This window comes from Apiospora hydei (genome assembly GCF_038363865.1).
Source record: "Apiospora hydei strain CBS 114990 chromosome Unknown utg000009l_segment0_segment0, whole genome shotgun sequence".
NCBI lineage: Eukaryota > Fungi > Ascomycota > Sordariomycetes > Amphisphaeriales > Apiosporaceae > Apiospora > Apiospora hydei.
Window position 1 is genome coordinate 698,328 of NW_027117368.1, and position 12,446 is coordinate 710,773.

General features: G+C 53.0%; 3 protein-coding genes across 3 annotated transcripts; 1 reads left to right on the plus strand and 2 right to left on the minus strand.

Moving 5' to 3' along the window:
- Nucleotides 1–1,550: 1,550 nt before the first annotated feature.
- Nucleotides 1,551–2,494, plus strand: PG997_011981 (cytochrome c oxidase polypeptide VI; the record flags this gene model as incomplete). Its single annotated transcript, XM_066816296.1, has 3 exons — nucleotides 1,551–1,747; nucleotides 2,005–2,050; nucleotides 2,255–2,494. 3 exons carry the CDS (start codon nucleotides 1,551–1,553, stop codon nucleotides 2,492–2,494), a joined length of 483 nt encoding a protein of 160 aa, XP_066661988.1.
- Nucleotides 2,495–4,241: 1,747 nt separating this feature from the next.
- PG997_011982 (uncharacterized protein) lies at nucleotides 4,242–8,763 on the minus strand (the record flags this gene model as incomplete). The annotated part of the gene is made up of 5 exons (XM_066816297.1): nucleotides 4,242–5,129; nucleotides 5,191–5,370; nucleotides 5,424–8,078; nucleotides 8,186–8,428; nucleotides 8,506–8,763. The coding sequence occupies 5 exons, from the start codon at nucleotides 8,761–8,763 to the stop codon at nucleotides 4,242–4,244; spliced, it is 4,224 nt and encodes a 1,407-aa protein (XP_066661989.1).
- A 2,486-nt stretch (nucleotides 8,764–11,249) lies between these two features.
- PG997_011983 (uncharacterized protein) lies at nucleotides 11,250–12,221 on the minus strand (the record flags this gene model as incomplete). The annotated part of the gene is made up of 1 exon (XM_066816298.1): nucleotides 11,250–12,221. The coding sequence occupies one exon, from the start codon at nucleotides 12,219–12,221 to the stop codon at nucleotides 11,250–11,252; it is 972 nt and encodes a 323-aa protein (XP_066661990.1).
- Between the last annotated feature and the right edge of the window lie 225 nt (nucleotides 12,222–12,446).

Genomic DNA, 12,446 nt, shown 5'->3' on the forward strand with positions numbered 1-12,446 from the left:
GAGTAGAATTGATCTAATTTGCTGCTGGGTGGATTGTTGCTAGAAACACCGGCTGCACCAATAGCAGCCAGGCCTTTACATGCCCAATTTCCGTGTGCACGTGAAATGCCGTCTTGTGCATTGTACAGACAGGATCGACTTCCGAGCTCTCCGTTCCTTCTCGACCCTCAATGCCACCACGGCGCCAATAGGAAAAGTCTTGGATATGCATCTTTAGGGGGAGGAGAGGCCAAGCATTCCACTTCTATATGTCGCACGCTATGCCCGCCATTCGCATTCGGAGCAGACGGCCATGTATGAGGCATAGCAGCACCACCAACAGCATGTGCCAATGCGGCTCTGCCAGTTGACGTGCAAGATGCCTGGTAGCATTCGGCGTTGCTACAGTACGTCAGCTGCCTCCAGTTAGGCTCGCTCGACTAAGGCCACATACTCCCTAGTGCGGCCTTTTGGAATACCTTCTACCTTCCCCCTGAACAAGCAGCAAGCAAGAGACAAACCACACACTAGACTTGGGCGAGCTGATTGGCCAATTGGCCGCAAAAGCAGATGGTGCAGCCGTTTGTGAGCCTCGGGCCAGCATCCGCATCGGAAGCTGCGTGAACCTGCATACAAGTACAAGAAGTGGGTGGGCGTTGAGGGGCATCCGGAGATTGAGGGTTCGACATTTTGACAACTGTCTTGAACTCTGCCAGAGAGAGCGAAATAACCGATTATCACGAATCATGAAAAAGGAGAAGACATTTTCAAACATTTGCTGTACACACTTATTACTCCTATCATGATCGTACGAATGGACAAATGCCTCACTGCCTGGTAGCACTTTGCGATGCGTTTCCTAGACTACTACATTATCTATGGGAGAAGAAAGCCATGATGCGAGATGCGAGCTGGGTGTCCAGGCTTTGTCGATTCTGTACTCCGTATGTCCCGTGCTAATGCATCTGCATCGCACCATCGCATTTGCTTCCCGCCATGACGTTGGGGTTGTGGAATAGACCACTGGCTGCCGCTCGTCAAGTAAAAATGATAGTCAGCCACATTGTCATTCGGACGCCACTATCAGTGTCTTGGCTGCCCTCTAGCCACAATGCTGGATCAAGCCACCACACCTTATCGCAGCCCACTAAAGGTGGCAGCCTCAAGCCTCAAGCCTCAAGCCCAAGCTCAGCTGCTGCTGCTTGCTGGGCTTCGGAAGCTCCCACTGCACTGACTGGGCCACTGGAAAGCTGGGGCTCAGCCAATCAGATGACGGCAATTGCAGAAAATCGGCAGCTTTTTCCTCCCTGTGAGGCCTAGTGCTTCCTTCCGGGCGCTGGAACGGCTATGGATTTGCTGCTGGGTAAGCCTGAGCCTTGGGGTGGTGTGAGTTTCGGTTCCAACTCTCCAGCCCAGCCAGCCAAAGGCCTAAGGTTAACTCTCGGGCTCTGCCACGATAATTCTTTGCTTCAATTCAATCCCACCCCCAATTCGTGCCAACCACCAACCAAACCCACGACATCACAATTCACCACCACCACCTCTCCGCTCTACCACAAACCTCCGTCGCCATGTCGGCCTCTCTTCTGCGCACAATCGCCCGCGGGCCCGCCAACTCCTTCTTCCGCGCCTACCGACCTGTCGCTGCCCCTAGCCGAGCCGGTGCCTTCGTCCCGGGTTTGATGGCCGGTTCCAGCCTCAACTTCAGCACATCCGTCGCCCGCCGCAGCGACGCCCACGAGGAGACCTTCGAGGAGTTCACTGCCCGGTGAGTCGATAGCCTTTATTTTATTTTATTTTTCTTCAATTGCCAATTGCGACGAAGAGTAAGGCCGGTGTATGGCCGGCTGGATGGATCGCAGCGAAACACTCTGGCTGTCGAGGGCGGAGTGAAATATGACGCGCCATATTCCTAATCGAACCACCCCTCGACACCAACAGCACCCCAAAAGCTTCAGCCCACTCAATTGAGATGCAACACTACGTCTAGGGGCATCAATGGCTAATGCATAAGCTTTCCCATAGATACGAGAAGGAATTCGATGGCGTGCAAGACGTTTTCGAGCTCCAGGTGAGTCCTACTTTTCCTCCAAACTCTGCTCCCTCGGCATCGTACGATACACTCGCAGGGATCGCCCAACCGTTCGCCAAATGCGTCATTTCATCATCTTGAGCTCTTGTCTCTTACACAGCATTTGACGAACCCCGATCCAATACTGCACTAAATATACCAGAATCGTCCTTTTCGGCTAACACATAGTTCTCCTCGATCCAGCGTAACCTGAACAACGCTTTCGCCTACGATCTCGTCCCCTCTCCCTCCGTCGTCGTCGCTGCCCTCAAGGCCGCCCGTCGCGTGAACGACTACCCCACCGCCGTCCGCATCTTCGAGGGTATCAAGGCCAAGGTTGAGAACAAGGGCCAGTACGAGCAATACCTCGACGAGCTCAAGCCCCTCCGTGAGGAACTCGGCGTCCTGCTGAAGGAGGACCTTTACCCCGAGGAGGCCAAATAGAGAGCGAGCGACAACCCTTTAGAATTTGCGTGAGCCCGAGTCAACAAACCCCCGGCAGGATATACCTCGAAGAAAAATTAAAGTAAAGGGAGATTAATGGCATGGGGGAACAAAACTTGGGTAAAGCAAGGGGGGACAAGTCCACCACCAGACGGCCGAGTCGGAAAGACTGTTTGCTTCGTCCTTCTTCCCCCTTCCTCCGGATGAAGCGGCAGCTTGTGTATATGTCTACTATTTGGTACCTTTAGAGCAGCAAAAGTTCCCTCAAGATGGACTTTCGGTGGCAGAGCAATTGTTTTTTGAGAAATGTGGGTGGGGTGCGAAGACTTCCTAGACGGCGTGGAATATCATCATATCTCTTTTGTTCTCCCGTGTAAAGCATCAATGAGAGAGATCCTTTTCAGTATTCCTGCATCGCAAGGAGGTTGCACTACCCCTTATTCCCTACTGACTATTTTGATCATTTGGTTCAAGCTAGTTGACACGAACACTCGCAGCCACTCACTCCCCGCCAGAGCAAGAACGAGGATCGGAGCAAGGGTATTTTTGTGCGTGTGGCCCTGGTAAAGCTATGGCTATATCTACTGGTTATATTTGGTCACAGTTACTACCGTCCGGCTCGCGCAGAGTTTGGCTGCGTTAATGCGTCTGCGTATGATGACATACGAGGGGAGTGAGTGGCAGGCACGGTAGTCTGGGTCGAACTGGCCACCCGCTGGCCCCAGTCCCCCTTTTTCCTCTGATTTTGTTGGGATATCCAACAACCATCAACAACTTCTTCACACCGCTCCCGCACGGTTGAGAGGATATATTATTGATGGAGACACCAAGCGGTCGAGAGGACCGGACCAAATGTTTCTTCGGGGATCTTCGTCGGTATCTTCTGGATTCTTGTCACTCTTGAGCTTTCCGAGCCAGATGCCCGGCCGTTTCGGATGGGATCCTCAAAGCCGTTATAGAGCGGCTCTTGCTGGCTGTGCGTCCGGAGGGGGCCGACGGGCCCGTCTCCGGAGCTTGGCTGGGCTTGTCCAAGCTAACTATACTAATTACACTCCTAGATATCGATGCCCATCGGTATGCTATCTTTGGGAAGTTTTGGGAGTTGGGTATTGTCAATGCGACGACTGGAGCTGTCCAGAATGAGGTCGAGGACAGGCCTACCGCCTGCTGCTCCGTTGGTCACCAGGTATCCCATTGCCGTTTCCACGGCTATCCCGGGACCGACTGCTCGCGGCGACCGCGAACCAGAAACATTCACAACACCACAATTCTAGGATTACTACTAGTGCCGGCAACGACAAAGCAAGCACCGGGGAAAACGAAATCGCCATCACATCGACGAGGCCCGGTAGGTATATTTACGTAAAAAGATGGTGGAATGTACAATAAACACGCAGATCTATCACTGAGGCCCCTCTTATGGAAACCTTGAATCCAACTCCGTACCGAGTTGCTCGCCAAACCACTTCCCCATATGAAAGCCGAGAAGGAGACCTGCCAGAAGTAGACAGGTCGGTCAGTCGGCAGGTATGGGGGAAATATAAAAGGGTATTCCGCTGGGTATATCAGACCAGACGTACGTCCTCGCCCGCTGTCCGTCTCGGTCTCCATCTCTCTGTCTGTATTGTCTTTATGTCTTCATGCGTACTAAGAAAAGTGGGAAATCAATCAAACGCTCTCTCGGAAACCACCAACCAGTGGCGCGGGACAATTCCGAGTCAAGGCAACTCTCATCCTGCTCAGTCTCTCAGGTGCGAATAGCGACCGTTTCCGCCATTCTGCGTAAAAATGTGCGGTCCGTTGCCGGTACCACCCTCAAACGTAGACGGCGCAGCCGGACTCGTGCCGCGACTACCGGCACCCGTGATGGCACTGTGGCTATGGGCACGGCTCCCCCTGCATTCCGGGGACTCAGAACACCCAGTCTGGGACTACGAGGCACGGGGCTCTGTCGAGTCTCCCGGCGCGAGTTCCTGTACGCAGCCAACTGCTCTCGGATGCGGCCCAGCTCCATCTCACGTTCACGCACAATCGTTCTCTGTTCGGAAACCTGGCGGACCAACTCCTTGACCTCATTGCGAGACTGGGTCTGGTTGATGAGCAAGATGTTCTCATCGGCCTTACGGGAGAGCTCTTCGTTTCGTCGTTCCAGGGCCGCCTTTTCATTGGCAAGGCCTACTGCGGATTGGGACGCTTCCTGGTAGCGATCCTGTAAGTAGCAGTAATCGTTATCCCGCAGCGAGAGTCGTTTCTCCAGAGAAGCAAGCTTATCAGTCGCTTCTTGGAGGTCCTTTTTCAGCCTGGCGATCTTGGCGGTTTCGGGGTTGTCCGAATTGAGAAGAGACGATGTGGCTTCGCCGAGCTTTTCTTTGAGTTCAGAATTTGCCGTCGCAAGTGCCGTGTTCTCTTTGGTTGACTGGGAGAGCTTGAACGAGAGTGTCTTAGTCTCGTTACGTGCATCATCGCGGTCCTTTTTCATGATACCACGATCTCTCATAGCTGCCATGTATCTTGGCTGCATCTTCTCGACCCATGCATCCCAGCTGTCGACTTCCTTCTTGGTGCGATCACTCAGATCTCGGAATCCGTCTCTTTGACTGCGCATCTCTACCAGGTCTGCCTCCAATTTGGCCACCTACGGGAAAACGATTAGTACACAGCCTCACAGATGTGATTGGTTCGTTCGTGTCTCCTACCTTGGCAGCTATGGCTTCCATTCTCTCCACCGACATCGTCATTGTGGGCTTTTCACCATGAACAAGGCTGTCATCTCCTATCATATTTCTAAGGGAGTCACTGATGTGGGTCAGATCGGTTCCGCTAGTAGGCGGCTGCGACGTCCTTTGACGCTTAGGTAATGGCTCGTCGGCGTTGTCCTGGACTTGGGTTTAGTAGGGTATTTGAGGGGTCTGAAGAGTAGATGCCTTACGTTGGGACGTTTGCGGAATGTGAGTTGTCCTTGGCTATTGACCTCATGACTGCTCTGCGTGAAGTCACTCTGGGAATTAGACGGAATGTCCTCGAATACGGTTTCGGGTAATTCCTGGGGCGTCCAGTAGAAATCATCGTCCGGCGCCTCAATGTAAGTAGCAAAAGATTTGGCGATCGCATATGGTTCTGAGAATCCATGATCGGGACTCTCGATCATCTGTCTCGCGCGCAACAGGGCCAAAAGGAGCATGTATGTACGCTCTAGGGCCGGCGGCTTATCGGAGATTCGCAAATCGATATGCTGTGCGCTCGCGCTAATAACGAGAGCCATTGTAATCGGAACGAAGCCATCATCTCTCTGTCGGAGTTGACTTGGGCGGAAAGTGTGGTCGAAGGCAATTACTGCATCAAAGTCATTGGGAAGCGATGACAGATCAGCAATTGTGGACTTCACCATGATCGTCGGTCCCGGACCGTCCACCTCGACCGGGTTTCCATCATCATCCTTGAGCGGTCTCTCGAGCTCGACCCGAACGAGGATGTTCAAGATCTCGATGGGCTTTCCTGTCTGTGCCAAGATAAGGACCTTCTTCTCGGACTGCAACCTCCTTAGCTCGTCGATGAACTCTCCGACAAATGCGTATTTGCTATTCGAGCCACGCGCGTGTCTTGATCTTTGTTCGTCGCTGACGCCATTGTGGTCGACCATGTCCCTAAAGGGAGGAAGGTCACAAATCTCCTTCATTTTATCCAGCATGTGGTTAATCTTGTAAACCAACGAAGGTGACATGGGCGCGCTAGAACCAGAGCTGAAATTCTGGATAAAGGTTTCAATGTCCTGTGTGTGCTTGCGCATCTCGTCATAGTAAGGGTTTCGCATGTTGTTCGCGAGAGGCAGGGTGATGAGATGCTCGTTTGGCCTCGTTCTCACATACGGGAGAAGGTTCCTGGGATACTCTTGCGACTCGGCCTGACCAATGGGTTTGGAGGTTTCCTCGGGGGCTATATGTGGTACCTCGTCCAAGTGGCTGGGAACGAAGCCGTCGTCGGTAGGGATAGAGGGGCTTCTAGCTGCCTCATGATGCTCTATCGACAAAGTCAAAGCCGATGGGTCAAGCGTGGCAGGCTGTTCATGTATGGGCTCATGGAAACCCATTGGAGCAGAGGTAGCACTGAAAGCAGGCCCTGCTGGTCCTGGGAACTCGGGGTGCCTATGCTCAAATACCGGAGAAGAATGCATCTCGTGGGCCGGCAATGAAGGAGATGCGATGGGCATGGAGAACTCGGCTGACAGGTCTTTCAATACGCCCGCCTCGGGAGCTCCAGCCGAGTCATGGGCAGTCGGAGAGGCATCTCGAGGTGCATCCTCGAAGCCTTCCAGCTCGAATGTGCCGAAGGCTTGCTCCTGAATCTGGCGAAAGGACTCGATCGCCGACAACGGCTTGTCAGAGGCCGGCGTACCATCCATGGTGGCTGACGGACTCGGCCGACTCAGGTGGAATAAAGAGGGACTTGACTGCCTGTTAGCAAGAGCCCGTGTTGACGAATCCTGAACAGATTGGGGAGGGAGCGAATGGCAATTTGAATTCGCCGAGTTAATTCCGCCAGAAGACTTCTCTGGTAGAGGTCGCAGTGATTGAGGGATTCCAGCAGCAAGATTGGAAGAAAGTCGGGTATTACCATCCAATTCACTCAAAGCTTGGCTGGAGTCCTGTGAGTTTTGCAGATTTGACTCGGGAATGACCTCGGCCTGGTGCTGGTCGTGGTAGACGTCAAAGGCGCGTCGAGATCCAGCTTGCGATTGCGATTGCGATTGGCTGGAAATGTCCTCGACGGAGTTGACGGAGGAATTGGGGACAATCTGGGCGTTCTGTGAGGAGACGGTGGAAGCAGCCGTGGCTCTTGTAGAAAAGGACGGGGGGTGGTGTGACTGTGCTCCCTGCGATGATTGATGCTGCAGTGGTTGGTGCAGTTGTTGATGGTGTTGTGAGTGGCCTGACGACGCCTGCGAAACTGACAGTTCGAGGCTGGTCCGCTTTGCCCCACTTTCCTGTGCGGGTGGCTCGTACTCGAGTTGGGTCAGGAACACGGGTTCCCCTCCGGACGAGTTTGCGCCTTGCGAAACTTGGGATGAATTTCTCCTGCCCAAGATCTCAAGTTCGGACTGTGAAGATAAAGATGAATTGTTAGTAGGCGCAGCCTGGGATGATTGTGCTGTTTTGCGATCGCCGTTCGTCGATCCAAAGTCCAGCCGCCCCTGCTCACTCTGGCTGGGCTGTGGCACGTGAGGCTCAACCTGATGGGAAGGAATCGACGTCGTAGACTGCTGCTGCACCCGGCCAGAAGAGTGGCTATCGAGTTGCGACTGCGACAGGTCGGCACGCGGGCCACTGTTTGTGGTGCCTGAAAGCGAATAACCCGACTGTTCCTGTGAATCTGGAATAACCGCAGACTGGTGAATCAAAGATCGCGCTCTGTTGAGACCACCTTCGGATGTCGGCTGGCTAGCCTGCTGAGTAGTCTGAGTGCTTTGCGACTGCAACTGCGATTGCGACTGCGATTGCGACTGCGAAAACCTCTGGTATTCAGAGGGGTCAAAGGGGGCTGTGCAGGCAATAGGATGGCAATGCTCGTACCGTTCGCCCCCGGGTCTCTGCTAGCAGCGATAGCAGTCTGCTCAACAAGAGAGCTCGGAGGGGCGCTCGAAGTCGAGGTCTCCTGATCAGAGTCCGGATACGCGCTCTGTCGTAGTCTACTGACGGTGCCTCCTGTGCGCCGACTGCCGGGAGTCCCCCTGTTTCTGATTCCGGTTGCGCCACCAAAGTCCGAACCTTCCGGCTGCCCTCCCCGGCGCAGGCGATTATCCTCGCGAGTCGACGGGCTACTGCCGCGCGAAGAACCTCCTGAGGATTGGACCGAGGACCGTCGCCGATGCGAAGTGCTTGCAGCCTTCTGTTTTACCCACTCGTCTATGGCGTGTTGAGTTACGTCCGCAGCGGGCTCCTAATGCAGTCCGTCAGTAAAAAGCCTGTCGCCAATACCCAGTGCCCGCATTTCGCGAAAGAAGGGGGCAGCAATACCCAAGTTGGCTCATACGGCCGGCCGGTTTCCGGATCCTGGCCGATCCAAGCTATCAGGTACTCGACTCGGCCCCTTTTCTTCCGCTCTTGCAATATTCCTCGAATCTCCCAGAAATCCGAGTCCAAATTCACGTCGGGCGCGGGCGCGGGCTTGACCTTGGTCTTCTTATGGCTGGCGGGAGCTTCCGAAGCTCTATTCGCCGATCGCTTTCGGTTGGGGTTGGGCGACTGCAGGGGGGTCGAGCTTCGAGCACTCATTGACGGCCACCTCTATTGCTTCAGACAACGCGCGCTGCAGAGCCAAGCGATATCATGGTCAGCTGCCGGGGGGCTCTTGGTTGATTCGATAGGGGGTTAGGGGCAGTCGCGACCCAGAAGAGGCTCGTGGCGATATTGTGGTTCGCGAGACGCGATCGTGTCGTGTCGTGCAAATGGGGCACTTACCGTCGTCCGAAAATAGCTAATGAGCCAAGATAACAAGTGGTTCGGGTAGGACAAGGATCTGCAGCGGGTGGCTGACGGCGCTATTGCTCCTCCACTGCAGTGAGTACACTAGCCACAGCCTACGTCTCACGTCTCTAATTAGCCCAGGGCAAGGTGAAAGTAACAAAAGAAACTTCGCTTGCCAGAAGAAGCAGAAAAAAAGAAGGAAAAAAGAGGAAAATAGGCAAAATATTCATTCGCTTGGCAAAAAGAGGAATCAAAAAGGGAAAGGGGAAACAAGAGGCGAAATTAGGCGACCAGAGAAACTCAATGAGTATCCAATACTTGATCTTGAAGAGGTGGTGGTGATGGCAGTGGTGATGGGTGGTGGGTGGGAAAAGCTCCAAGGTGGAATGATGTTGTTTTCAATCCAAATCCAATCAAATGGCCTGTCTGATAAGGCGCTCATTGATATATTTAGGCAACGGGGAACAATGATCGCTGGAGAGCACGGCCAAGTCGCGCCGCTTGTCGTTCCTGCCTTGTTAATTAAATGCACAATCTGAGAGATTGCGATAAGAGGAGTTATGCCTCGTTTGTCGGGGGCACTGCAGGTGCCGTTACTCGCCATTTGTTGCTCGCTCTTTTGTCGCTTGTCACTACGCCCGGCATGACTTCTCGTCACCATGCTAGCAGGTATCGCAGCAACCGACGACTCCAGCAGGACAACAGCAAAGAAACTTTTTGGACTTACACTGATAAGGTTCATAGATTATTCGCCTGGTTGGCTTGATCAAGTTTGGGAGAAATAGGGAGAATACTGTGTGAGGAGTGAATGGCGGCGAGCTGGCCAAGTGTAACTGAAAGCACCCCATATGGTCGGCGATTGAATATAACGAGCAAGTGGAGATCTAAGGCATCGACGGCTTCAAATTCGTTATATTCACGAGAAACCAGGTAGTTATTCATCTTTATTTTGCTCAAAAGACACAAGCAGAACCACCTTGGGTGAAGGTCTAGATTGTCCTCACTTTGATAGAGCTAATTCGAAGGCATTACTTCAACAAACGCCATGGCTGGGCAATATAAAGGAAGCAACACGTTATCATGGCTCATGGTAATATTTTATAGGATCTTGAATTTGACATTGATTGTCTTCGCTAGTATGTTAGTTTAGTAACATACAATTATTTATGTAAGAAACCGAAGGGTAAAACGTCTAGCCGGACCTGACTTGACACAAAATTGAAGTTCAGACAAAAGAACAAAAGCAAATTGTCTCAAGACCCCAAGACTATCGTCGACAGAAGTTGCAGAGAGGGTTTGACCAAATAACTGTCTATCGACTGCATCTCCCTCAGCTTGTCGCCTCTCTGAGAGTCTCAGCTCCTGAGGCCAACTGCTCTCAGCCAACTGCTCTCAGCCAACTACTCCCAGCCAATGATCCTGAGAAATACAAAGGCCAATACCACAATATCAATAATGACACCTTTGTCGACAGATAAGTACAACAAAGCATCTCATTCCCCCACAGTAAATACCAGCCTGCTGCAAGTAACACGCTCAAGGACAGCTCACGTATATCTCCTAAATTGCCAACAGCCTGGAGCGCTTTATCATGGATAATAATATGAGTATTTCTCTTCCATGCCCATCATTATACTACCATGAAATATTCGGCAACTACATTTTACGGCTTTCTATCAAGCGCTCACCATAAGCAGCCCGTCCACAATTTCCGGTGCAGCATTCCCCCTGAATCAACGTCTAACTCCAACTCTACCAACACACCATGATGTCGAAACAAATATTATATAAATCAAACTGAATCGCCGAGCCTAACTAACCCTTAACCTGAACCTGAACCTGAACCCTAACCCGGCATATGCAACAGGAGATCTTCGGGCCAAAGCTCGTCGACTTCATCCACATCGTCAAAATCACATGGCGTCACATGACATTCTGAAAATTTGAACTGAAAATATAAGAGGTGCTACACAGGAAGTGTGGACGCTGCTGCACAGTGTTCCCAATATCAAGGTTTGATCACATTTGTTTCGAGTCACATCTAACCCTCACAAGCCAAGGGCTGTATACAAGCATATTAGGTTCTACACAAGTCATCAATCATCACAGCCATAGACGGAAGAGAACAAATTAGAAGCATCGATCGTATGTATTCGCACCTAAAGACGGCGCTCTGACTTTAAAAGTATATACACAGGAATAACAACATGTCTAGCATCGGACACAGGCAGTTGAGCTTTGGTTTAGTAGATTGAAGCGATCAAAGAGCTATCTGTCAGACAGACAGACACACTCTAGGACTCGAAGCGCTTAGCCTTGCGGTTCTGGCAAGAAGAAGAGCCGGCAGCGGCAGCGTTAACGTTGGCCTTGCCACCGAAGCCCATGCCGCCGTTGTTACCGGAGGGAGCAGCAGCGTTGTTGTTGAAAGGAGCAGGGGCACCGTTGTTGTTGGCAGCAGGAGCAGCGGCAGCCTTGTTGGAGGAGGCACCGGAGCCGCCAGGAGCAGCAACGCGCTTGTCGCCCGACTTGCCGTCGGCGCTACCACGGATCTCGCCTCCGGCGATGACGTCGATACCGGGGGTCTCGGGGTAGGAGGTAGAGCTGCCCCAGAGGGAGAAGTTGATGGCCTTGTCCTTGACGGCGTAGACGCCGGGGATCTTGGTGGTGGGGCCCGAGATGGCGGTGGCCTTGGAGCCCTGGACCTTGATCTGGGCGCAGGCGTAGTAGAACTCGGCGGCGCCGGCGTGAGCACCGTGGAGGGCGATGTGCTCGGCGCGGACGAGGTACTCGCCATCGGGGACGGACTCAGGCATGACGAAGTTGACGTTGTTCTCCTTCCAGGAGCACCAGGCGTCGGTGCGGAGGGATTCGGCGTTGCCGGCCTTGCAGATCTTGCTCTGGGCGACCTTGAACCATTCGCCGCTGCCGTCCTCGTTCTTGGCGCCGTTCTTGGCGGCGGTCATGTAGACCTGGGTGGGTCCGGGGTGCTCGATGCCGTTGGCACCGAAGGCCTGCTGGAAGCCGATCTTGTCACCGGGCTTGACGGTCATGACCTGGGGAGCGGCCTGGGCGTTGGTGTTGCAAACGAAGTCCTTGGCGAGGATCTCGTCACCCTTGGTGGGCATGTAGCCGCGGGTGTGCTTGCGGATGTAGGTGTTGTCACCACCCTGCTTGACATCGTTGACAAGGAGCTTGTCAAAGGTGTAGTGGGCGCTGGAGAGGCCGGCGAGGCCGAGGATGGCGGAAATGGTAACAGAGGTCTTCATGTTGTCGGTGGGGTTGGGTGTTGTGTATGTGAAATGTGGTTTCAGTTGGAAGGTAGCAAAAGTTGAATTGTTAAGGATAACTAGTATGCCTAAAAAGAATGTAAAAGACCACAGGTCTGGAGTGTTTGGAAAAGAATGGCGTTGAAGAACGAAGGTAAAGTAGAACGAAGCTTAGATGCGATGATCGTGATGAAGAAAAAACTCCAAGACAGAAAGCGGCGAACG